The sequence below is a fragment of the Musca autumnalis genome, unplaced genomic scaffold (genome assembly GCF_047663935.1).
Source record: "Musca autumnalis isolate F117 unplaced genomic scaffold, ASM4766393v1 scaffold_3, whole genome shotgun sequence".
Classification (NCBI taxonomy): Eukaryota; Metazoa; Arthropoda; class Insecta; order Diptera; family Muscidae; genus Musca; species Musca autumnalis.
Genome location: NW_027411866.1, coordinates 246154884 through 246182461, shown reverse-complemented (window position 1 = coordinate 246182461; position 27578 = coordinate 246154884). Strand labels below are relative to the sequence as shown.

The following is a 27578-nucleotide window of genomic DNA, read 5'->3' as shown; positions in this document are numbered from 1 at the left end:
GGCATATATTTGATAAAAGAACCACATTAATTAACAAACAAAATCTGTGACTCAGTTTTAGTTCGGGATTCTATTTTTTATGAATACATTTGGCTGAGATTTTTCCACGGCTTGCTCTAAACATACATTTGCAATTCTTGGGGAGTTTAAGAAAAAAAATTATCGACGATTTGGTTGCCTTTGTTAGCAATAATATATTTCAACTTGGGTGCCACCGTGGTGCAATGGTATGCACGCCCGCCTTGCACGCAGAAGGTCGGTGGTTCGATTCCCCGGCCAGGCAACATCAAACATTTTTCAACGGTGGCAAAATACCCCTCAGTAATGCTGGCAACATTTCCTGAATATTTCAGCCTTGAAAAACTTCTCCACAAGTGGTGTCTTAAGACACGCCGTTCGGACTCGGCGATAAACAGTAGGTCCCATATCATTGAGCTAAATATGAATCGGGGTGCACTCATTGATATGAGAGAAGTCTCCCTTGTTGTGGAACAATGTGTGTGTGTATTTCAACTTACATCTAAACTGTATTTCTCACAATATTATTTTTTGCTCAGAAATAAATAATAACTTGTCTAAAAAAACAAATGTACCAGTACACCTCCATTTCATTCGACATGAAACACTGTCTTTCTCACATGTAAATAAATCCTCGTTAAAAAATTAAATACATTCTGATTAATTTCTGGATAACCGTTTTACGAGTATTGAGGTTCTTTTCCACTAGACTTTTTTCAGAAACCAACAAAAAATCGTTTCTATTTAAATGTTATTACTTGTACATTATTAATTACGGCACAGAAGAAGCCTACTCTCATCAAAAGCTTCAAACGATATAATTAATCATCTTGAAATTATAATTTTTACAAACACATGTTTTTAATTCATTTTTATTTTAATTTTACTACAAAAAGTGATTAGTTCATTAAAAAATAACAATCTTCTCTTTCTGGGCAGAAATTAAATTTATTTTTAGACATGCTTTTCACACCTCTCAACACAACAAGTCAATTGAAAATAAGTACATTTCATTATTTGAAAATGTGAATCATACACACAAAATTGATTGGAAAAAGTTTAAATATGTCTTGAGTTTTCAATTAGTATCTTGTTGTGAAATGATTAAATAAATAAACATACAGAGGAATTGGATTTACTTGTTACCAAAATTGATATTTATTTTTTTTCTTTCACCATTATCGAGTTACAGAACGGAACTGAACGTAAAATTTACCAAATTGTAAAGATAAATAGAGGATGCGACACATTTTCCGACATGATTAATTAGTAAATTTTAGGAAAATTTTTGAGAGATCTTAAAAACAATAAATGTGGCGATGTGATCGTGCATTTTAAAAAACAAAAATGTTTTTTGCGGCGAACTAATCGTGGATTTCTTAAATTATTTTTGATAAATTCGTGTATATTCTAAAATTATTTTTTGAGGGGAGAAAATGCTCGTGTATGCTTTAAAATTATTTTTTGATGGGAGGAAATGATATTGGATTTTTTTGAAATTATTTTTTGAGGGAAGGAAATGATTGTGGATTTTTTTTTTTTTAATTATTATTTACAGGAAATGATCGTGGATTTTTTTAAATAATTTTTGAAAGGAAATTATCGTAGATTTTTTAAATTATTTTTTGAGTGGAAAAAATGATCGTCTATTTTTTAAGTTATTTTTTAGGGTAGGAAATTATCATGAATTTTTGAAAATTATTCTTTGAGGATAGGAAATGATCGTGGATTTTTTCAAATTATTTTTTGAGCGGAGGAAATGATCGTCTATTTTTCTAAGTTATTTTTGAGGGTAGGATATTATTATGATATTTTGAAAATTATTTGTTGAGGGTGAAAATGATCGTGGATTTTTTAAATTATTTTGTGGAGGAGAGGAAATGATCGTAGAATTTTTAACATTATTTTTGTGAGGGGAGGAAATGATTGTGGATTTTTTTTAAATTATTTTTTACAGGAAATGATCGTGGATTTTTTAAAAGTATCTTATGAGGGGAGGAACTGATCGTGGATTTTTTAAAAGTATCTTTTGAGGGGAGCAAATGATCGTGGATTTTTTAAAAGTATCTTTTGAGTGGAGCAAATGATCGTGGATTTTTTAAAAGTATCTTTTGAGGGGAGGAAATGATCGTGGATTTTTTAAAAGTATCTTTTGAGGGGAAGAAATGATCGTGGATTTTTTAAAAGTATCTTTTGAGAGGAGGAACTGATCGTGGATTTTTTAAAAGCATCTTTTGAGGGGAGGAAATGATCGTAAAAATCGTCTATTTTTCTAAGTTATTTTTGAGGGTAGGATATTATTATGATATTTTGAAAATTATTTGTTGAGGGTGAAAATGATCGTGGATTTTTTAAATTATTTTGTGGAGGAGAGGAAATGATCGTAGAATTTTTAACATTATTTTTGTGAGGGGAGGAAATGATTGTGGATTTTTTAAATTATTTTTTACAGGAAATGATCGTGGATTTTTTTAAAGGATCTTATGAGGGGAGGAACTGATCGTGGATTTTTTAAAAGTATCTTTTGAGGGGAGAAATGATCCTGGATTTTTTAAAAGTATCTTTTGAGGGGAGGAAATGATCTTGGATTTTTTAAAAGTATCTTTTGAGGGGAGGAAATGATCGTGGATTTTTTAAAAGTATCTTTTGAGGGGAGGAAATGATCGTGGATTTTTTAAAAGTATCTTTTGAGAGGAGGAAATGATCGTGGATTTTTTAAAAGCATCTTTTGAGGGGAGGAAATGATCGTGGATTTTTTAAAAGTATCTTTTGAGGGGAAGAAATGATCGTGGATTTTTTAAAAGTATCTTTTGAGAGGAGGATATTATCGTGGATTTTTTAAAAGTATCCTTTGAGCGGAGGAAATGATCGTGGATTTTTTAAAAGTATCTTTTGAGGGGAGGAAATGATCGTGGATTTCTTAAAAGTATCTTTTGAGGGGAGATAATGATCGTGGATTTTTTAAAAGTATCTTTTGAGGGGAGGAAATGATCGTGGATTTTTTAAAAGTATCTTTTGAGGGGAGGAAATGATCGTGGATTTTTTAAAAGTATCTTTTGAGGGGAGGAAATGATCGTGGATTTTTTAAAAGTATCTTTTGAGGGGAGGAAATGATCGTGGATTTTTTAAAAGTATCTTTTGAGGGGAGGAAATGATCGTGGATTTTTTAAAAGGGAAGGAAATGATCGTGAATTTTTTAAAAGTATCTTTTTTAAGGGAAGGAAATGATCGTGGATTTTTTAAACTATTTTTTTTAAAGGGAAGGAAATGATAGTGGATTTTTTAAACTATTTTTTTTTAAAGGGAAGGAAATGATCGTGGATTTTTTAAACTATTTTTTTTTAAAGTATCTTTTGAGGGGAGGAAATGATCGTGGATGTTTTAAAAGTATCTTTTTAGGGGAGGAAATGATCGTGGATGTTTTAAAAGTATCTTTTGAGGGGAGGAAATGATCGTGGATTTTTTAAAAGTATCTTTTGAGGGGAGGAAATGATCGTGGATTTTTTAAAAGTATCTTTTGAGGGGAGGAAATGATCGTGGATTTTTTAAAAGTATCTTTTGAGGGGAGGAAATGATCGTGGATTTTTTAAAAGTATCTTTTGAGGGGAGGAAATGATCGTGGACTTTTTAAAAGTATCTTTTGAGGGGAGGAAATGATCGTGGATTTTTTAAAAGTATCTTTTGAGGGGAGGAAATGATCGTGGATGTTTTAAAAGTATCTTTTGAGGGGAGGAAATGATCGTGGATTTTTTAAAAGTATCTTTTGAGGGGAGGAAATGATCGTGGATTTTTTAAAAGTATCTTTTGAGGGGAGGAAATGATCGTGGATTTTTTAAAAGTATCTTTTGAGGGGAGGAAATGATCGTGGATTTTTTAAAAGTATCTTTTGAGGGGAGGAAATGATCGTGGATTTTTTAAAAGTATCTTTTGAGGGGAGGAAATGATCGTGGATTTTTTAAAAGTATCTTTTGAGGGGAGGAAATGATCGTGGATTTTTTAAAAGTATCTTTTGAGGGGAGGAAATGATCGTGGATTTTTTAAAAGTATCTTTTGAGGGGCGGAAATGATCGTGGATTTTTTAAAAGTATCTTTTGAGGGGAGGAAATGATCGTGGATTTTTTAAAAGTATCTTTTGAGGGGAGGAAATGATCGTGGATTTTTTAAAAGTATCTTTTGAGGGGAGGAAATGATCGTGGATTTTTTAAAAGTATCTTTTGAGGGGAGGAAATGATCGTGGATTTTTTAAAAGTATCTTTTGAGGGGAGGAAATGATCGTGGATTTTTTAAAAGTATCTTTTGAGGGGAGGAAATGATCGTGGATTTTTTAAAAGTATCTTTTGAGGGGAGGAAATGATCGTGGATTTTTTAAAAGTATCTTTTGAGGGGAGGAAATGATCGTGGATTTTTTAAAAGGGAAGGAAATGATCGTGGATTTTTTAAAAGTATCTTTTGAGGGGAGGAAATGATCGTGGATTTTTTAAAAGGGAAGGAAATGATCGTGGATTTTTTAAAAGTATCTTTTGAGGGGAGGAAATGATCGTGGATTTTTTAAAAGGGAAGGAAATGATCGTGGATTTTTTAAAAGTATCTTTTGAGGGGAGGAAATGATCGTGGATTTTTTAAAAGGGAAGGAAATGATCGTGGATTTTTTAAAAGTATCTTTTGAGGGGAGGAAATGATCGTGGATGTTTTAAAAGTATCTTTTGAGGGGAGGAAATGATCGTGGATTTTTTAAAAGTATCTTTTGAGGGGAGGAAATGATCGTGGATTTTTTAAAAGTATCTTTTGAGGGGAGGAAATGATCGTGGATTTTTTAAAAGTATCTTTTGAGGGGAGGAAATGATCGTGGATTTTTTAAAAGTATCTTTTGAGGGGAGGAAATGATCGTGGATTTTTTAAAAGTATCTTTTGAGGGGAGGAAATGATCGTGGATTTTTTAAAAGTATCTTTTGAGGGGAGGAAATGATCGTGGATTTTTTAAAAGTATCTTTTGAGGGGAGGAAATGATCGTGGATTTTTTAAAAGTATCTTTTGAGGGGAGGAAATGATCGTGGATTTTTTAAAAGTATCTTTTGAGGGGAGGAAATGATCGTGGATTTTTTAAAAGTATCTTTTGAGGGGAGGAAATGATCGTGGATTTTTTAAAAGTATCTTTTGAGGGGAGGAAATGATCGTGGATTTTTTAAAAGTATCTTTTGAGGGGAGGAAATGATCGTGGATTTTTTAAAAGTATCTTTTGAGGGGAGGAAATGATCGTGGATTTTTTAAAAGGGAAGGAAATGATCGTGGATTTTTTAAAAGTATCTTTTGAGGGGAGGAAATGATCGTGGATTTTTTAAAAGGGAAGGAAATGATCGTGGATTTTTTAAAAGGGAAGGAAATGATCGTGGATTTTTTAAATTATTTTGTGGAGGAGAGGAAATGATCGTAGAATTTTTAACATTATTTTTGTGAGGGGAGGAAATGATTGTGGATTTTTTTTAAATTATTTTTTACAGGAAATGATCGTGGATTTTTTAAAAGTATCTTATGAGGGGAGGAACTGATCGTGGATTTTTTAAAAGTATCTTTTGAGGGGAGCAAATGATCGTGGATTTTTTAAAAGTATCTTTTGAGGGGAGGAACTGATCGTGAATTTTTTAAAAGTATCTTTTGAGGGGAGCAAATGATCGTGGATTTTTTAAAAGTATCTTTTGAGTGGAGCAAATGATCGTGGATTTTTTAAAAGTATCTTTTGAGTGGAGCAAATGATCGTGGATTTTTTAAAAGTATCTTTTGAGGGGAGGAAATGATCGTGGATTTTTTAAAAGTATCTTTTGAGGGGAAGAAATGATCGTGGATTTTTTAAAAGTATCTTTTGAGAGGAGGAACTGATCGTGGATGTTTTAAAAGCATCTTTTGAGGGGAGGAAATGATCGTAAAAATCGTCTATTTTTCTAAGTTATTTTTGAGGGTAGGATATTATTATGATATTTTGAAAATTATTTGTTGAGGGTGAAAATGATCGTGGATTTTTTAAATTATTTTGTGGAGGAGAGGAAATGATCGTAGAATTTTTAACATTATTTTTGTGAGGGGAGGAAATGATTGTGGATTTTTTTAAATTATTTTTTACAGGAAATGATCGTGGATTTTTTTAAAGGATCTTATGAGGGGAGGAACTGATCGTGGATTTTTTAAAAGTATCTTTTGAGGGGAGAAATGATCCTGGATTTTTTAAAAGTATCTTTTGAGGGGAGGAAATGATCTTGGATTTTTTAAAAGTATCTTTTGAGGGGAGGAAATGATCGTGGATTTTTTAAAAGTATCTTTTGAGGGGAGGAAATGATCGTGGATTTTTTAAAAGTATCTTTTGAGGGGAGGAAATGATCGTGGATTTTTTAAAAGTATCTTTTGAGGGGAGGAAATGATCGTGGATTTTTTAAAAGCATCTTTTGAGGGGAGGAAATGATCGTGGATTTTTTAAAAGTATCTTTTGAGGGGAAGAAATGATCGTGGATTTTTTAAAAGTATCTTTTGAGAGGAGGATATTATCGTGGATTTTTTAAAAGTATCCTTTGAGCGGAGGAAATGATCGTGGATTTTTTAAAAGTATCTTTTGAGTGGAGGAAATGATCGTGGATTTCTTAAAAGTATCTTTTGAGGGGAGATAATGATCGTGGATTTTTTAAAAGTATCTTTTGAGGGGAGGAAATGATCGTGGATTTTTTAAAAGTATTTTTTTTAGGGGAGGAAATGATCGTGGATTTTTTAAAAGTATCTTTTGAGGGGAGGAAATGATCGTGGATTTTTTAAAAGTATCTTTTGAGGGGAGGAAATGATCGTGGATTTTTTAAAAGTATCTTTTGAGGGGAGGAAATGATCGTGGATTTTTTAAAAGTATCTTTTGAGGGGAGGAAATGATCGTGGATTTTTTAAAAGGGAAGGAAATGATCGTGAATTTTTTAAAAGTATCTTTTTTAAGGGAAGGAAATGATCGTGGATTTTTTAAACTATTTTTTTTTTAAAGGGAAGGAAATGATAGTGGATTTTTTAAACTATTTTTTTTAAAGGGAAGGAAATGATCGTGGATTTTTTAAACTATTTTTTTTTAAAGTATCTTTTGAGGGGAGGAAATGATCGTGGATGTTTTAAAAGTATCTTTTTAGGGGAGGAAATGATCGTGGATGTTTTAAAAGTATCTTTTGAGGGGAGGAAATGATCGTGGATTTTTTAAAAGTATCTTTTGAGGGGAGGAAATGATCGTGGATTTTTTAAAAGTATCTTTTGAGGGGAGGAAATGATCGTGGATTTTTTAAAAGTATCTTTTGAGGGGAGGAAATGATCGTGGATTTTTTAAAAGTATCTTTTGAGGGGAGGAAATGATCGTGGATTTTTTAAAAGTATCTTTTGAGGGGAGGAAATGATCGTGGATTTTTTAAAAGTATCTTTTGAGGGGAGGAAATGATCGTGGATTTTTTAAAAGTATCTTTTGAGGGGAGGAAATGATCGTGGATTTTTTAAAAGTATCTTTTGAGGGGAGGAAATGATCGTGGATTTTTTAAAAGGGAAGGAAATGATCGTGGATTTTTTAAAAGTATCTTTTGAGGGGAGGAAATGATCGTGGATTTTTTAAAAGGGAAGGAAATGATCGTGGATTTTTTAAAAGTATCTTTTGAGGGGAGGAAATGATCGTGGATTTTTTAAAAGTATCTTTTGAGGGGAGGAAATGATCGTGGATTTTTTAAAAGTATCTTTTGAGGGGAGGAAATGATCGTGGATTTTTTAAAAGTATCTTTTGAGGGGAGGAAATGATCGTGGATTTTTTAAAAGTATCTTTTGAGGGGAGGAAATGATCGTGGATTTTTTAAAAGTATCTTTTGAGGGGAGGAAATGATCGTGGATTTTTTAAAAGTATCTTTTGAGGGGAGGAAATGATCGTGGATTTTTTAAAAGTATCTTTTGAGGGGAGGAAATGATCGTGGATTTTTTAAAAGTATCTTTTGAGGGGAGGAAATGATCGTGGATTTTTTAAAAGTATCTTTTGAGGGGAGGAAATGATCGTGGATTTTTTAAAAGGGAAGGAAATGATCGTGGATTTTTTAAAAGTATCTTTTGAGGGGAGGAAATGATCGTGGATTTTTTAAAAGGGAAGGAAATGATCGTGGATTTTTTAAAAGTATCTTTTGAGGGGAGGAAATGATCGTGGATTTTTTAAAAGGGAAGGAAATGATCGTGGATTTTTTAAAAGTATCTTTTGAGGGGAGGAAATGATCGTGGATTTTTTAAAAGTATCTTTTGAGGGGAGGAAATGATCGTGGATTTTTTAAAAGTATCTTTTGAGGGGAGGAAATGATCGTGGATTTTTTAAAAGTATCTTTTGAGGGGAGGAAATGATCGTGGATTTTTTAAAAGTATCGTTTGAGGGGAGGAAATGATCGTGGATTTTTTAAAAGGGAAGGAAATGATCGTGGATTTTTTAAAAGTATCTTTTGAGGGGAGGAAATGATCGTGGATTTTTTAAAAGGGAAGGAAATGATCGTGGATTTTTTAAAAGGGAAGGAAATGATCGTGGATTTTTTAAAAGTATCTTTTGAGGGGAGGAAATGATCGTGGATTTTTTAAAAGGGAAGGAAATGATCGTGGATTTTTTAAAAGTATCTTTTGAGGGGAGGAAATGATCGTGGATTTTTTAAAAGGGAAGGAAATGATCGTGGATTTTTTAAAAGTATCTTTTGAGGGGAGGAAATGATCGTGGATTTTTTAAAAGGGAAGGAAATGATCGTGGATTTTTTAAAAGTATCTTTTGAGGGGAGGAAATGATCGTGGATTTTTTAAATGTATCTTTTGAGGGGAGGAAATGATCGTGGATGTTTTAAAAGTATCTTTTGAGGGGAGGAAATGATCGTGGATTTTTTAAAAGTATCTTTTGAGGGGAGGAAATGATCGTGGATTTTTTAAAAGTATCTTTTGAGGGGAGGAAATGATCGTGGATGTTTTAAAAGTATCTTTTGAGGGGAGGAAATGATCGTGGATTTTTTAAAAGTATCTTTTGAGGGGAGGAAATGATCGTGGATTTTTTAAAAGTATCTTTTGAGGGGAGGAAATGATCGTGGATTTTTTAAAAGTATCTTTTGAGGGGAGGAAATGATCGTTGATTTTTTTAAAAGTATCTTTTGAGGGGAGGAAATGATCGTGGATTTTTTAAAAGTATCTTTTGAGGGGAGGAAATGATCGTGGATTTTTTAAAAGTATCTTTTGAAGGGAGGAAATGATCGTGGATTTTTTTAAAAGTATCTTTTGAGGGGAGGAAATTATAGTGGGTTTTTTAAAAGTATCTTTTGAGGGGGGAAATGATCGTGGATTTTTTAAAAGTATCTTTTGAGGGGGGAAATGATCGTGGATTTTTTAAAAGTATCTTTTGAGGGGGGAAATGATCGTGGATTTTTTAAAAGTATCTTTTGAGGGGGGAAATGATCGTGGATTTTTTAAAAGTATCTTTTGAGGGGGGAAATGATCGTGGATTTTTTAAAAGTATCTTTTGAGGGGGGAAATGATCGTGGATTTTTTAAAAGTATCTTTTGAGGGGAAATTTTCGTCGATTTTTTTAATGAAAATTTTCATGGAATTTTTAAATTATTTTTTTGAGGGGAAGAAATGATCGTAGATTTTTTTAAATTATTTGTTAAGGGGAAATGTTCGTCGATTTTTTAAATTATTTTTTTAATGAAAATTTTCATGGATTTTTTAAAACTATTTTTTTAATGAAAATTTTCATAGAATTTTTAAATTATTTTTTGAGGGGAAATTTTCGTTTTTAAAATTATTTGTGAGGTGAAATTGTAGTGGATTTTTAACAAATGTTTTTTGAGGGGAAATCATCGTAGATTTTAAGCAAATATTTTTAAGGAGAAATGATCGTAGATTTTTAACAAATATTTTTTGAGGGAAAATGATCGTAGATTTTTTAAAAATATTTTTGAAGTGAAATTATTGTGGATTTTTAAGAAATATTTTTTGAGGTGAAATGATCGTGGATTTTTAACAAATATTTTTGAGTAGAAATTATCGCTGATTTTTAACAAATATTAATGAGTAGAAATGATCGTTGATTTTTAACAAATATTTTTTTATGGAAATATATTTTTTGATTTAAAATCATCATTTGATTAAGTCATTTTGTTTGTGTTTTTTTTTTTTCAATCTCTCTCATCTTCAAAAGATATAAAACATTGCATGATTTGATTGAAAAGCCATTAAAACTTTTACTACCTTCTTCTTGAGGCACTTAACATTTAATTCATTTTTGGGGATATCTCAGCTGATCTTTTTGATTATATGCTCTTTTTTTTAATGGCGAAGAATTTATGTTGAGGTTCAGTTCATTAACCTTTAGTGATCTGCGTTGGCCTGTTTTATACAATACAATCTGTCCATCATCATCAAAGTCAACGGTGGAGATCAGCAACAATACTCGCAACAACCACAGCCAAAGTCGCAGTAACGCCTTTTTATACTTTCACCCAACAACTCAGGTTAATCGTGGTTGATCTTTTCCATGTTGTGGTCGGTGTTCTTGTGTTCTGTGCTCCATAAATACATAAGTATGAATGATGTGTGTAATTCGAAACCGAAATGCATTCGAATTGGTCTTGACATTTCTTTATCGAATTAAGCAAGTTGTAAGTTTAGGAAGAATAACAACAACAAACAGAAAACAGAGCAACATAAAAAATGTGTATCAATCAAGTTTGGAGTAGGAGGCGACGGGGTACCACAGATTTACAATGGAATTTTTCCAATTTGGAAATTGAAAGAAAGGTCCAATGGATTATTATCTGTGTAATACAATACCAAAAGGAGGAGAGGTACCCTGGGCAAACACACAAAAGCCACCACAGAAATAAACATTGATTTCAATGCCAAGTAGGGAATTGGGAGGCCAACTGTTAAATGTCAGTTCTTTATTTGTTTGACAGATAAGAACATGCAACCTTAAAAGCAAACATTAACATACAAACACATGCACACAATCGTGTTCTTTTGTTTATTTTTTGTTTCTTGTGGACTACCTGTCAGTGGGCCCAAATAAGCATATTTTAAAGATTAGAGGTTTTTATTTGTTTTTTGGAAATTTCCATTGGAAAAATTTTATTCTGACAATAAATATTATCGATTTTAGTGGCTACCATCGACAGCAAAGTGGGATTATTGTTTGGAATGATGAACAATTTTGGGATGTTTGTTTAACACTTTGTGTAACAGTCTATTTAGAAGATTAAAAAAAAAACTATCAGATGATTGAAAGATATGGGAAATCAATAGAAGATAAAAAAGATTGAAAGAGGTGGATCGGTATATCACGTGTATTTATTTAGTAGTGGATATACTAAAGTGAGAAAAATGAGAAAATAATTCAAAATTATTGATATAAAGGTCGCCAAAAAATATTCCTTAAAAAATCTACGATTATTGCTTTAAAGGTTCCCAATAAAAATATTCCTTAAAAAATATACGGTTATTGCTTTGAAGGTTCCGAAAAAAAAAATACTCCTTAAAAATCTACCATTAGTTTCTCTTAAAAAATATTTTTTTTAAAAAATTCACTATCATTCATTCCCCTTAAAGAATATCTCTTAAAGAAACCAAGATCATTTCCCCTTAAAATATTTCTTAAAAAATCTGCTACAATTTCCCAATAAAAATATTTCTTAAAAAATCTACGACCATTTTCCCTTAAAAATACATTTTTTTTAATCCACGATCATTTCCCATTAAAAATACTTTTTGAATCCACCAATATTTTCCCAAAAAAACTTCTTTTTTAATCCAATTAAATCCTTTTTCTCAAAACAAAAAACATTTTTTTGATCCACGAACATTTTCCACTAAAAATATTTTGTACGAAATCCACGATCATTTCCCCTTAAAAAATATTTTTTAAACCGCGACTAAAAAATATATATTTTTAAAAATCCACCATTATTTTACCTAAAAAATATTTTTTTTTAAATCCACGATTGTTTATTCCCCCCAAAAAAATTATTTTTTATATTTACGTTTATTTATTTCCCATTAAAAATATATTTTTTTGTTCTACGATTATTTATTGCATCACACCAAATATTTTTTTAAAACATTCACTATTATTTATTTCTTCTCAAAAAATATATATTCTTTTAACCTACGATTATATATCTATTTCCGCTCAATTTTTTTTAAATTCACGATTTTTTATTTATTTCCCCTCAAAAGTTATACTTTTTAATCTACGATTACTTATTTCCCCTCCTATTTTTAAAATACACGATTATTTGTTTCCCCTTAAAAATATTAAAAATCCAAGGCCATTTCCCATAATTTTTTTTAAATCCACGACCATTTCCCATCAGATATTTTTTTAAATCCACGACAATTTCTCATCAAACATTATTTTTTTAAATCCACCATCTCCGGTCAAAAAATACATATTTTCTAAACTCATGGCCATTTCCCCTTTATTTTTTTTTTAATTCATGATAATTTCTTCATTTTTTTAATCCACGATCATTTTATCATTTTTTTAAATCCATGATCACTTCATCAAAAAATATTTTTTTAAATCATTTTTCTATAATATTTATTATATGTATTGCACACTGTAGGTACCCGAAGGAGTGGACCGACACGGCCCATCTTCGAACTTAAACTAACTTTTGGCAAAATATTACGAAGTGCAAAATTTGTTTCTTATTGGTTGAATAGTTATATTTCTTTGAAATTTAAAAGAAGTAAATATTTCAAGAATTTTTACATTTTTCGTTCGTGAAGTAGTTTTTTTCGTACTGTACAGGTACCTCACATAAGATACATGTGCAGTTTCTTATATCCACTACAACGTCAATTTTTTTTTTTTCAAAAATATGTAAGATGTTCATGCCATGCAAAATCACTTCCCTATTTTTCCCTACATTCCCATTATTTGCTCTCACATTTCCTCTCTTGTGTTTTAAAACACATAAAGTTCAAATATGTATTTTTATATCGAACAACTGCTTCGGGTACACCCCCATAACAGTTACACATTTTCGCTTAAGTTAAATTTAAGAACTTTTCGATGACCGTTTTAAAATGTTTAACGAAGGTATTCATGCTGGACCTTATTTTAAATAAGTATATAATTTTTTTTCTTAGGTAAGCCCATGATTCCTGACATAATGATTATACGGAGGCCAATTAATATCGCTAGTAGACACGATAACTATCGAAAGGAGTGACTGACATTTTCACACCCGCACGTGTTCGACTCCCATGCGACTTTTCCGGAGTATTTCAGTCATGTAAAACTTCTCTCAGACTCGGCGATAAACATATCCTATATAATTATGTTAATATGAATCGGGGTACATTAATTGATAAGCATCACGAAAATTATTAACCATATTCTGACACCGCAGCATGATAGAAGACCAAAAACAACAAGTAACAAGTAAAAAAGTATCAGTCGGCTTTGCCGACAGAGATAAACCCTCAGCATATGTGGATTGAAACTTTTATCTACGGACAGTTCGAATGTATTTAGCGTCTTTTCAAAACCCTGGATTGATATTAAATGTCAAAAGTGTTGCGGAGGAGGTACTTAAAGGAATGGACCGACATAGTCCATTATAAAAGAGGATAGAAGGTCAAATTTTGGACCAAATCGAATGATCAATTCGACAGTTATCGTGCTATCCACCCACTACATATGGTCATAGTGCTTTTTACACCTTTCGAGCTGTTTTCTCAAGAAGTACAGACTTGCACCTAAAAAACCTTTACCGTAGAAATTGACGCAGAGAATGCAAGTTGCTTCAACAAAAATCAAAGTGATTCGAGAGCAGGTCTTAAATTGAACTTAACCGAAATTTTGTGTGGGAGGTACACGAAGGAGTGGATAAATATACTCCATATTCTCGTAGATATATAAGGATGTGTAATGTATGGACCAAATCGGTCACTCCCTTCCGGAGTAATCGTGCGCACAGTTTTTCGAACATTTTTGAACTTTTGTGGGGGAGGTACCTGAAGGAGTTGACCGATATGGCTTTTCTTCGAACTAAAAATAAGTTTGGAAAAAATATTACGAAGGCCAAATTTTGGATCGAATCGGCAGATCCGTTCTACAGTTATCTTGCACTCCAACCACAACACACGCTGTCATAGGGGTTTTTTTGCACCATTCAGGCTATTTACTCAGGAAGTATGGACTTGCCCCTGATGAAACTTGTACCGTCGTATGAAGGGCAGTGAATAAAAGATGCTACGACAAAGATCGAAGCGATTCGGGAGCTGGTCCTAAACTGATTTTGTCCAAAATTTTGTGTGGGAGGTAATTCTGGTAGAGGTTTTACTATGTGCACACTTTGGACCAAATCGGTTACTCCCTTCAGGAGTTATCGTGCGCACAAATTTTCCGAACATTTTCGAACTTTTGTGGGGGAGGTACCGGAAGGAGTGGACCCATATAACCCATCTTCGAACTTAAACTAAGTTTGGAAAAAATATTGCGAAAGCCAAATTTTGGACCAAATCGGTTCATCGGTTCGAGAGTTATCGTGCGCACCAGCCAGCCAGACAGATAGACGGACGGACATTGCTAAATCGACTCCAAATTGTCTTACACACATTTCGTCCAAACATACTTGGGGTCTTAAACCATTATTTCGATGAGGTACATTTTGCCCGTATGAAAGTGTATATACCCTCGTTAGCATAAATGCTGAGGATATAAAAAAGTGTCAGTCGGCTTTGCCGACAGATACCCTCATGTGGGGTAGGTACCCGAAGGAGTGGACCGATATGGCTTATCTTCATATTTAAACTATGTATGGACAAAATATTACGAATGCCAAATTTTGGACCGAATCGGTAGATCCGTTCGAGAGTTATCTTGCGCTCCATCCACTTCACACGGTGATAGAGGGGCTTTTTGCATCTTTCCTCAGGAAGTATGGAATTGCCCCTGACGAAACTTGTACTGTCGTATGAGGGCAATGAATACAAGTTGTTGCAACAAAAATCAAAGCGATTCGAGAGCAGGTCCTAGCCTGAACTTATCCCAAATTTTGTGTTGGAGGTACCCGAAGGAGTGGACCGATTGAGTCCATTTTGGAACCTCATCTAAGCTTAGTAGAAATTTCACGATGTGCAAAGTATGGCTCTAATGACCCGTACATGGAGTGTATGTGGGTAGCAGTTAGGTGTGGAACTGCCGAGGTAAAGTTGCTTAACGTATACATTTCGCCGATGAATATATGTACTAGAGGTTATATGTCTAACATTTGCCCGCTTTTGGGAGGTCATACCCGACTGATCTTAGGGGGCATTGATGCTCATTATGAGTTGTGGCATTCGGTGCTCGGAAAATACCATAGTTTCGTAGTGCTGGCTGAGCAGATTAATAGCTCTACGTTTTGCACAGTCAATGAGGATTAGTGGAGAGTTTCACAGTTCGCTAGATATAACCATCGAGACACCTGGTCTGACAAATGACGTCACCTGGCAGCCCATCGTTTCTCTTAGGTGACCCATAACTTCATTACTTCTGAACGCCTTTTTTTCATCAATCATGGGAAACCTTCTATTACCAATTCAGAGATCTGCTCAACTCTTCTGATGTTTGGGTGGGGGAAAGATCGTTCCGAGACATCATCACTGCTGTAGACGCTCGCCATATACCAGCTGGTCGAATACTCGAAGTGAGACCAAACTTCGCTGCATAGGCGACGAGATTCGCAAATGAGCGAGATGAGCTTCTTTGTGCCAATCCCAGTGACCCCAGAGTCATGGAGCTGTCACTGAAGTTAACAGGTTGGTCAGTGAGCATAAGCGGAACTAATGGTCGAATCATCTGAAGAGTTGCAACATTGTAGCCGGAATAAGTGAATTTTGAACAACCGTTAAGTCACTCTTAAACCCTGGAAATAAGGAAGATAGGATCTCAGTCACGTTTGGTGACGTAATGCTGACTGTTATGAAGAGTTGCGCAAGTTATTTTAATCGACATTTTGTCAAGCGCCCCGGAAGTAACGTACTACTTCCTGCAGAAGATGAACCACCACAATTTACAATTTGATGATATTGCGATCAGCATCAAGAACGCAAAATTATCCAAACTGCTGGATGGGCCGGGAGTCGAGTATTTCACTAAAGTTCTCGTCCATTCGGTAGCCACCCACATCGTTCCCGAACTTTTAGCAGGGTGGCCCCGCTACTCCAGCCAGACAAGGATTCCAGCAAAGGTGAATCGTACAGACCGAATTCGCTTTTGTCCTCCGTAGCAAAGACAATTGAGGCTTTAGATCCCCCCAGCGTCAGCACCGTACGACAGCAGCAATATACGCCATCTACACACATATTAGCCAGAGCAAGCAGTGTCATAGAACGGATTTTATTTATTTATTTGAATATATTTATTATAATTATAAATTACTAGCAAAATGCCCGCTACTTCGTATGCGGAAAGGGAATAATATATAAATAAACTCAATGTCACTCAATTTCTCGGATGTTCTTTTAACAGGTTTGCCCAATATCCTTGCTTACTCTTATTCTATAATGTTATCAAAACGTGTTCTCCTCGCTCATTAAGAAGTATATTCTCTTTTTCACAATCCTCTAGGAGCCCCCAATTTTTTATTACTAGAATTTGTAAAAATTGTTGCGCTATTTTTTTTTTTGGTCGGCGTAGCGCGAGGTTGGAATGCACTGCCTCTTGAACTACGGATTTTCTATGATAGCAATATTGCTTTTCTATTGAAAATGTTGAGTCATTTCCTACATTCCTTCGAATAAATGGTGTACTTCTGTAGAAGGTACTAATTACCTTTTCTGTTACTTACTGGGGCATTTGTAGTTGTTTAATGAAATGTTGTATATTGGTTTATTGCTGGGGAGCCAACATAACATAGGTTTTAAACTTTAATTTTGTAAATAAATTGATTGGTTTATTATTATATATATATGATATATGGTATATGATTTTGACATAAATAAATAAAAATAAATAAACAATATTTAATATGAAAATGGTGGACACTGAAAATGTTGATATTCTAATACCTATTTTAATTCATATTTAATTTCATTTATGTACTGTTCGTATACCTTTAATTCGAACTTCCCAAAAAAGACCGTAAACATCAATAGCGACCCACATTTTGAATTTCAGTCCACGTTATATTGGAATGGTACGGGTATTTCGAAGATTTTATCCACATTTTCCACCCGATGTATATGTAATTTCGGCATTTGTGATATCAAAATGTAGAGATATATCCATATCTCAATCCTACACATTAAAAGTAATCTTTATTCCAAATTGCAGGTTTCCTGCTGTATTCGTTCACCTAAATCCAAATTGTACCAAATTAAGTACCATTTAGTACTTTCCGTACACATAAGTCCGATTTTCGAAAGTTGTCTCCATCGCTCAATGATAAACTTTAACAGTAATATTAATTGTAAATCTCAGCACCCCAGCTCTATCCGTTCACCCAGAACCAAATTGTATCAATTTTAGTACCTTTTAAGTACGAATTTTCAAACATACCTCCATATCTCAATCCTACACTTTAACAGTAGTCATTATTCCAAATTTCAAGTTTCCGGCTCCATCCGTTTACCCAAATCCAAATTGTACCAAATTTAGTACACTGTAGTACTTTTAGTACACATAAGTACTAATTTCCACAGCTACGTCAATACCCCAATCCTACATTTCACATAATCATCCTAATTCTAAAATTAAGGACCATTGACCTTAATTTTTTTTAAATCAATGGTCATTTCCCCTCAAATATATTTTTTTTAAAAAATCACGACCATTTCCCTTCAAAAATATGTTTTAAAAATCCTCTCATGTTTTTTTAAATCCACGAACATTTCACCTCGAAAATGTTTTCTCCTCGATCATTTCATAAAAAATATTTTTTTTTTTTAATCCACGATCATATCATCAAAAACTATATTTTTTTTTAATCCACGATCATTTAAAACAAAAATATTTTTTTTTTAAATCCACGATCATATCTGTTTAGGTTTGATACATTCCAACTCAACTTCCCGAGCTCAGTCGATCACGGATGCTGATTGACATCATCGTGCATCACCTCAGCAAGTTCCCTCTGCGGAGACCGTAGAGTGTTGATGCTAACGAGCGGTGGTTGTTGAGTTTTCTCTCATTGGAATATGTAAATGTAGTAGTATAAATCGACTTAGATCCTCTGCGATCGCTGCAATCCTCTGCGATTGCAAGAACCTCTGCGTTCACTTGTCGACCAACCTTTGCATAGTTAACTTGTCGCGTATTAACCAACCGTCTCGCGTTAGTACTAACCGGCCTCTGTCGCCACTCCAGATTACAATTGGTAATCCTTTGTTGTATATTAACAGGCCTCTGTCGCCACCCCAGATTACAGAAGGTAATCTTTGTTGTTGTTTGAAAAGAAATACGATCAATAAACGGCAATCATTTATTATATTTAAACTGATACTGCTTTTGTTGTTTTATTTTATTCTTTTCACCCCCACTGCTCATCATTCCTTTACTGAGTTATCGAAGCCTATGGATTTCCCCTCCCTCACCTAAACATTGGTCGCATCGAGCCAGATAGAAGCCAGTTTTGTTGTTGTTGCCTCTCTCTTGGACGATAATTGAAGCTATTGTTGTTGCATTGCACGGAGATATCATTTAATCATCTCACATCACATATCATTGCTATCATTACATCAACAAATCACTAACACCAGGTACGTAAACTCAGATTTTCAAAAAAGTGAGCTACCCGCGAGTGTTAGTATTTTTCGTTTTATTAATTTTTTTTATTAATTTGAGCATTAATATAAAAAAAAATGAATCATTGGTCGAATACCAATTTCCCTACGCCTGTGAATTAAATTCGATGCCTAATTTCGCCTATTATACAGTCCACACAAAAGTTGTTGAAATCGTTGTTGTACTGATCATCCGACTTCGCGTTGATCGTACAAATCATTTGGCGTTGTTATTTTTGTTTGATTTGCTCCTTATAATTTGGTCTCATCATAACAACGAACTCTCATTACTTCCAATCGCCCTTTTTTGTTTTTAAAAAAATTAAAAAGTTCATATTGGTCGACTCATATTAGCACTTCTTGTGTTAATACTTGCTCTCCCCACTACCAAACATCTTAGTTGTTGCTAAACTTGCAAATTCTTAGTCGTTGTACTGATCACCCTACGTTGCGTTGATCATACAAAGCATTCGGGATTATTTGTCAAATTCTAATTGTGGATCTTCTCATTCTAACTGAGAACTTTGCAAATATATTTTGTAATATTTGCAATAACAACATCGTTGACTTCCAATCAGTCTTGCTCTCGTGTTGTCACATTATTACCCAAACTGATTTAACTCTCCTTACACTGATCTTATCATTTGTAGATCATTTGAAAGTTTGTTATTGTTGTTGTTATTCCCCAAGGCCTTTTCTAACGAAGCCCTTTTGTTGAGAATTTGCATTGGCAAATTTACAATAACAACACACATTGCCTACAGTCACATATTGTCGTTTGGTATACTTTGTTATTACGATCATCTGCCACCAAAAAATATTTGGCGTTGTTATTCCTTCTCGTTTTATTTTAAAACCCTTTGAAAATTTGCATTGGCAAATTTGCAATAACAACACTCCATCCAAATTCTCATTCCTTTGGTTTATTTGTTGTACAGATCGTCCATCGCCAACCAAACACATTCGTTTGTTCTATTCTCCTACCTTTGTCTAATAGGTAATGCTACTAATTTGAGAAATTACATGGTAATTCTACCAACAACTTTCCCGCCTTTTTAAGCGTCCCTTAAAAAACTCTGCTGATCCTCTGCTCTCACTTGCTTGGTCGTTTGCAACGTCTGTTGTTCAGTGGGAGTTTCGCTGTTCACACACAGCCATTTCTCTGCTAGCGTCGCTTGTGTGGTTAGCACAGTGGGGTAAGATAGTACAAATAGTACAGTGGGGTAAAATACTAAAAATTAATACTTGTTTGCAAAAATTATTTTTCGATAATTTTTTGAAATATTATATTAGGGTTTTTGGAATTTTTGGACAAATTCACCCTACATTCGGCATTGATTGCGTATATTTGGAGCAGAGAATATATGTGAAAAATATTTGGTTTTGGACATTTTTGTATTGTTTTTGGAGTTTTTACTTACAAATTTTGGAAAATTGTTTGAGTCTCCGTAGGGGATTTGGTATTTTTTGACAAATACACCCTACTTTTGGCATATTTTGCACAGTACGTGTCAACAGAAAAATATAAATCTCACACAAATTATTTGATTTGCGTTGATTTTCTGGTGTGAAACTTTATTTTTCGAAGCAATAACTTATTTGTCGTACGAATTTTGACAAATACACCCTACACTTGGTAGCTCCATATACATTTTTTGTATATTTGAGACTTTTTGCATTTTGACCAAATTAAAGTAGTTCTTGTTAGCCCTGAGGAAGTTTCTCTAAATTTTCTCCTATTTCGCCCTACTTTAATTTCAAATATCTTCACACCTTGTGGTATTCGTAGAATTGTGGAAATTTCTTATTTCCTTTGAGCTATAGGAATTTGTGCTTCAACAGAATTTCCATTTCCACCATTATTTGTTGTTTATAGCAAACTTAATTGTAGATTCTCGGTGATTTTGCATTTAAACTTCGAAATGTCAGTCACCCCACTCACTCGTTTTGTTAGAGCTACGGACATCTTTTTGAAACGTGTAGCATCGTTTGAACAAAGTAGTGAATCCAACAAAAATGTATATTATTTCGAAATCCACAGTTCCGAGTTTCAAAAATTGTGGTCTAAAGTCAAAAGCACTTATGACGAGTGCAAAAACTACCTCACGACATCCGATACTGCACAGGCTGATGTTATTGATGTCGTTGAGGAAAAATATGGTACATCCTACATGGCCTATATCCGCTGTTTGTCTAACATTGACAAACATCTTAAACGCCTAAAGTCTTCAGGCACTGAAATTCCTTCACCTGCTATAGTTCCACCAGTCTTACTACCTCCTCTCACTTCTAGTTCGCACAAGAGTTCTCCACCTAGTGCTTTGTTGATGGTTCCTGAAGTAGGAACTCCTTCCAATTTATCATTGGACGAATCTGTCTTATCGGTTCCAGTGCAGTCTGATTCTCCCATCGTTCTTGCTCTGCCAGAAACTTCCTCCTCCACAACTTGTCGTAGTGACTCTTTTGAAAATGATCGTCTCAAATCTCCACCTTGTATAGTTCCACCAATATCACCACCTCTAAATAATGAATTGTTGAACGTTTCTGAAAAAACGACCTCTTCAGGTTTGCTTCCCAGCATTTTTGCTCCACCAGAAACTTTCCCCATCCCAACTGGCTCTAGTGACTCTGTTGCTAACTCCACATCCCCTGTCGATACCCACAGCATGCCATTGCCACCTATCGACATTGATGTTTTTGCTGGTGACTTTATATCATGGCGCACCTTTAGGGATCTGTTCAGCACCCTATTTATTGAAAATTCGCGCCTTTCAGACATTGAACGCCTGTGCTATTTAGTGCAGAAAACCACAGGTGAGGCACGCGAAATTGTTTCGAGATTTCCACTCACCAATTGTAATTTCCAGATAGCATGGAAAGCTTTGACGGACACGTACGATAATAAACGTATCCTGGTGAATAATCACATACATCAACTGTTCAATCTCCCTTCATTTGCTAAGGAAAGTGTATCGGGTTTGAAAACTATTCAACGTGGAATTAGTAGTTGTCTTGCTGCAATGACCGTCTATGACGTCATCACGGATCATTGGGATCCAATAGTTGTTTATATTTGCTTGCAGCGTTTGCCAAAATTGACTTTGACTCTGTGGGAGCAAAGCATCAAAAACAAGTCTTCTTTACCTTCATGGAAGGACTTAGATGCTTTCCTCACAGAGAGAATACAAACTTTAATGTGTATTCAAAATATTTGCGGCACTCAATCGTCCAAACCTCCCAATAATTTGTTGTCGGTACAAATATCTAAAAATGTATCACCTCCTCGGTCTACTAATTCATTGTCCAATACGTTATGTGTAATTTGTCCTGATCAGAGTCATGTTCTGCGTCTCTGCCCACGGTTTAGAAAATTGTCGTTTGAGGAAAAATTCTCTATAGTTAAAAAGTATAAGTGTTGCATAAATTGCTTATGTCGTGGCCATGCTGTTAGAAACTGTAACAGCAAACATAGTTGCAATTCCTGCAAACAAAGGCATCATAGCCTTCTTCACCGGCCACAAATTAGAAGAGTTATTGCTCCGGCAACTTCAGAACTGTCTCCGTCTTCTACTATTGTCAAAAGAGGAGATTCTAGTTATGTTTTGTCGCAGCCAAGACATCCTCCGAACAATCATACTTTGTCATCCCCATACACTTCTCCGACCTTTACAAATGTCAAAAGTCGAGAGTTGAAGTGTACTATGTCTACTAGTTCTTTCAGACATTGAACGCCTGTGCTATTTAGTGCAGAAAACCACAGGTGAGGCACGCGAAATTGTTTCGAGATTTCCACTCACCAATTGTAATTTCCAGATAGCATGGAAAGCTTTGACGGACACGTACGATAATAAACGTATCCTGGTGAATAATCACATACATCAACTGTTCAATCTCCCTTCATTTGCTAAGGAAAGTGTATCGGGTTTGAAAACTATTCAACGTGGAATTAGTAGTTGTCTTGCTGCAATGACCGTCTATGACGTCATCACGGATCATTGGGATCCAATAGTTGTTTATATTTGCTTGCAGCGTTTGCCAAAATTGACTTTGACTCTGTGGGAGCAAAGCATCAAAAACAAGTCTTCTTTACCTTCATGGAAGGACTTAGATGCTTTCCTCACAGAGAGAATACAAACTTTAATGTGTATTCAAAATATTTGCGGCACTCAATCGTCCAAACCTCCCAATAATTTGTTGTCGGTACAAATATCTAAAAATGTATCACCTCCTCGGTCTACTAATTCATTGTCCAATACGTTATGTGTAATTTGTCCTGATCAGAGTCATGTTCTGCGTCTCTGCCCACGGTTTAGAAAATTGTCGTTTGAGGAAAAATTCTCTATAGTTAAAAAGTATAAGTGTTGCATAAATTGCTTATGTCGTGGCCATGCTGTTAGAAACTGTAACAGCAAACATAGTTGCAATTCCTGCAAACAAAGGCATCATAGCCTTCTTCACCGGCCACAAATTAGAAGAGTTATTGCTCCGGCAACTTCAGAACTGTCTCCGTCTTCTACTATTGTCAAAAGAGGAGATTCTAGTTATGTTTTGTCGCAGCCAAGACATCCTCCGAACAATCATACTTTGTCATCCCCATACACTTCTCCGACCTTTACAAATGTCAAAAGTCGAGAGTTGAAGTGTACTATGTCTACTAGTTCTTCTAACAAACGGTCAAGCAACCATCCTGAAACTAATACATTTCAAAATAGTAAAGTCCTCCTAGGAACCGCTAAAGTGAATATTATTCATAACGGCAAAACACATACGGCTCGAGCAATTATAGACCCAACTTCAAAATTTTCAGTTGTCACTAGCAAGTTTAAAAAGAAAATTGACCTGCCTACTCACCCTGCCAGATCTGACTCATTGTGTTCGAATAAAACTAAATCTGGCACACCAAGAGAAACTTGTTCTCTTAAGTTGTCCTCTCCTAAAAACTCCTCCAAACTAGTTGAAATATCGGCATTAGTTCTGTCTAAAGTCAAGCGGAAATCGCTCCCACCTTCACTTATGTCGGAATTGAAGTCTCAGGTTCCTAATCTTGATTTAGCTGATTCATTTGATATCAGCCCAATAGATTTGCTACTTGGTGCTGATTTATACACCCAAATACTTGAAGCTGAACCTCCTAAAGTAGTTTTAGGTTCGTTGCTGGCCCAGAAGTCTATTTTCGGGTACCTCCTTACAGGTTCCGTTCCTCCGGTATCTAGTACCTAATCTTGCACACGAAATTGATATCGACCACTTTCTAAATCACCATTTACGTAAAAAAAATTGGTAACCTTATAACTTGAATCGCTCGCACCCCGTTTTGAAAAGTAATATCGGTATTTTGTACATACATAGCTCACTTAGGAATCTGAATTTACGTTCTTTCCTAACATTTGAATCGAATATATTCCAATTTTGTAATAAAATGCTAGACAATTGGTCTAGCATGGGAGGCGGAATGTTTAGGTTTGATACATTCCAACTCAACTTCCCGAGCTCAGTCGATCACGGATGCTGATTGACATCATCGTGCATCACCTCAGCAAGTTCCCTCTGCGGAGACCGTAGAGTGTTGATGCTAACGAGCGGTGGTTGTTGAGTTTTCTCTCATTGGAATATGTAAATGTAGTAGTATAAATCGACTTAGATCCTCTGCGATCGCTGCAATCCTCTGCGATTGCAAGAACCTCTGCGTTCACTTGTCGACCAACCTTTGCATAGTTAACTTGTCGCGTATTAACCAACCGTCTCGCGTTAGTACTAACCGGCCTCTGTCGCCACTCCAGATTACAATTGGTAATCCTTTGTTGTATATTAACAGGCCTCTGTCGCCACCCCAGATTACAGAAGGTAATCTTTGTTGTTGTTTGAAAAGAAATACGATCAATAAACGGCAATCATTTATTATATTTAAACTGATACTGCTTTTGTTGTTTTATTTTATTCTTTTCACCCCCACTGCTCATCATTCCTTTACTGAGTTATCGAAGCCTATGGATTTCCCCTCCCTCACCTAAACAATATCATCAAAAAATATTTTCAAAAATCCACGATCATTTAAAACAAAAATATTTTTTTTTAAATCCACGATCATTTTATTAAAAAAATATTTTCAAAAATCCACGATCATTTTATTAAAAAATATTTCCACGATCATTTCATAAAAAATATGTTTTTGTTTTTAATCCACGATCATTTCAATAAAAAATTTTTTTTTTTAAAAATCCGCGATCATTTCATAAATAAATATTTTTTTAAAAATCCTCGATCATTACATAAAAAAATATTTTTTTAAAAATCCACGATCATTTCATAAAAAAATATTTTATTTTAATCCACGATCATTTAATAAAAAATATTTTTTTAAAAATCCACGATCATTTAATAAAAAATATTTTTCTAAAAATCCACGATCATTTCATAAAAAAATATTTTTTTTTAAATCCACGATCATTTCATAAAAAAATATTTTTTTAAATTCTCGATCATTTCATAAAAAGATATTTTTGCTTAAATCCACGATCATTTCATAAAAATATTTTTTAAATCCACGATATTTTCATAAAACGTATTTTTTAAAATCCACAATCATTTCATGAAAAATATTATTTTTAAATTTTTTTTTAAAAAATCCACGATCATTTTATCGAAAAATATTTTTTTAATCCACGATAATTTCATAAAAACAAAATTTTAATCCACGATCATTTTATAATAAATATTTTTAAAAATGTACGATCTTTTCATAAAAATATTTTCTTTAATATTCCATAATTTCATAAAACAGTATTTTTTTTAAATTCACGATTATTTTATTTAAAAATATTTTTAAAAATCATCAAAAAAGATATATATTTTTACATTATATATTTTTTTTCATTAAAAAAAATTTAACCCACGACCATTTCATAAAACATACTTTATAAAAATCATTTTAACAAAAAATATTTTTTAATTTAAAATCTACATATAATCAAAAAATAGATATTTTTTTTTTTTTTTAATTCACCATAATTTCTTAAATTTTTTTTTAAATCTTTTAGAAAGGCCCCTGAAAAATATTCTTTAAAAAATTCACGGTTATTGCTCAGAGGGTCCCTAAAAAATATTCTTTACAAAATCGACGATTACTGCTTTGAAGATCCCTGAAAAATATTCTTAAAATATCCAAAATTCGAAAAAAACCATTCAAATTTAATTCTTCGACACATGCAAAACATGCCTATGTTATGCCCATCTTTGCTAACAATAGCCAGTTGCTACTATTCTCCAACACGTTTCTTTGAACAATAAAAAAACAGCAGCTTGGACTCCTGCAGATTTCAACACCATAACCAACACCACCACCACGACCACGACCACCATAGGCCAAGAAGATAGGCATCAGCAACAACGACTATTATCTATTCCAGCAAAAAAAACCTTTTTTTAGAAAACCTATTAAAAATAAATGTTCAATACCAAAGAAATTATAATTTACCATAAATGGTATATCCAGAGAATACGGCAGCAACAACCGACTAACCAACAACAACAACAGCTTTACCCTTAGCAATCAAAAACAACAAATGAACAACAACAAAAATCTATCTAAAAATAGCTAAAGACAATGCCAAAGGGGGAAGAATACAATAACAACAGCAACAACAAAATCACAACTCACGCTTTTCAAATAAGGTTTATTGGTAATATCAAGATACCACACCACCAAACGGGCGATCAGACCTTTTGGGTTAGCCGCAAAGAATTGCCAAAGAAGGAAAGAATAAAATATCAATTCGTCCGTGGCAAGCCACCAGCAGTAGAAGACAAAGAATAAACATTTCTGCTGATCTGAGCTCTCTCGCATGCTGTCTGTTGCCTGCTGATAACAATCAAATAGCCTCTTCGATATTGCAGAATTGATTGCCGGCTTAATGACAGTGTTGGCAATTTTTTAAAATAGAAAGGGAATTGAGTGAAGCAACAACAAAAATAAAGAACTTGAAATTGAAAAAAGAAATTTGTGTGTCTTTTTTATCAATAATTTTTTTCCAAGCAGAAAGTATTGTGATCAATCAATTTGTTAATAACAAAGTGGTGTTATAACGGGTATTTTTTTTTGCAAACTGCTGGACAGACTTTTGCAAATTTCAATAAACGTGAACTTCAAAATTAGTGAGTGATCTGCTCAAGATAATCAATTTGTTCTACATTTTCGAATTTGATTAGAGAGCTTGTCGAGAAGACAGCAGCAACACGTGCGAAAATATAAATAGGCCTTCAGGCCATTGACCACTAAATGATTCCTGAAAACAAAATAATCCCAATTCTTTGGTTATTTAATACAAATGGGTTATGCAAATTTCAATGAGATTCTAGGAAATATTACTATTTACTAAGGAGGTGGAGATTTGTTGTTGCAGCAGAACTCAAAATACACTTTCATGCGATCTAATTTTGATACCGAATCCATGAAAGATTTTGCCTTCAAAGCCAGATCAATTATCATCCTAATTTTGACTACACTGAAGGTTTTTTTTAAAACTTCCGACAAATAAAGAGAACATGGACAGGTAAAAGTTATCCTAAGAGTTATATCCGTACAATTTCGGTCCATGAACTCAATACCTTACTATAAAATAACAGTTAGAGGAATTAGAAGGCTTTGTCACAACACTCTGAAAAAAAGATTCGAACTGGTCCGACATCGACGTTGAGAGAACGGAAATTCATGAGTTATTGGCCATTATATTTCGTGAAAATTTCAACCTAGAATCACAGTTTCAGTATGTAGCAGACCTTCGACTAGA

At 33.9% G+C, this 27578-nt stretch overlaps 2 protein-coding genes across 10 annotated transcripts in view; one reads left to right on the top strand and one right to left on the bottom strand.

Annotated features, from left to right (window-relative positions):
• The window catches only part of LOC141399242 (autophagy-related protein 101-like), a 260658-nt gene that overhangs the window by 89151 nt on the left and 143929 nt on the right, over nucleotides 1-27578 (bottom strand). The window lies entirely within an intron of this gene.
• Nucleotides 18753-26765, top strand: LOC141399241 (uncharacterized). Of its 2 annotated transcripts, XR_012411800.1 has the most exons (4): nucleotides 18753-18768; nucleotides 24219-24252; nucleotides 24416-24636; nucleotides 25830-26765. XR_012411800.1 is itself a non-coding variant. In XM_073977612.1 (2 exons), exon 1 carries the CDS (start codon nucleotides 20715-20717, stop codon nucleotides 22518-22520), a length of 1806 nt encoding a protein of 601 aa, XP_073833713.1. In that variant the 5' UTR covers nucleotides 20572-20714; the 3' UTR covers nucleotides 22521-24636; nucleotides 25830-26765. The 2 variants fall into 2 exon arrangements, 1 of the variants encoding a protein (XP_073833713.1); XM_073977612.1 differs by lacking the exon at nucleotides 18753-18768 and having other exon boundaries at nucleotides 20572-24636.

Excerpts from the sequence above, each read along its gene's own strand:
- LOC141399241 (XM_073977612.1), top strand. The coding sequence starts at position 20,715 with ATGTCAGTCACCCCACTCACTCGTTTTGTTAGAGCTACGGACATCTTT.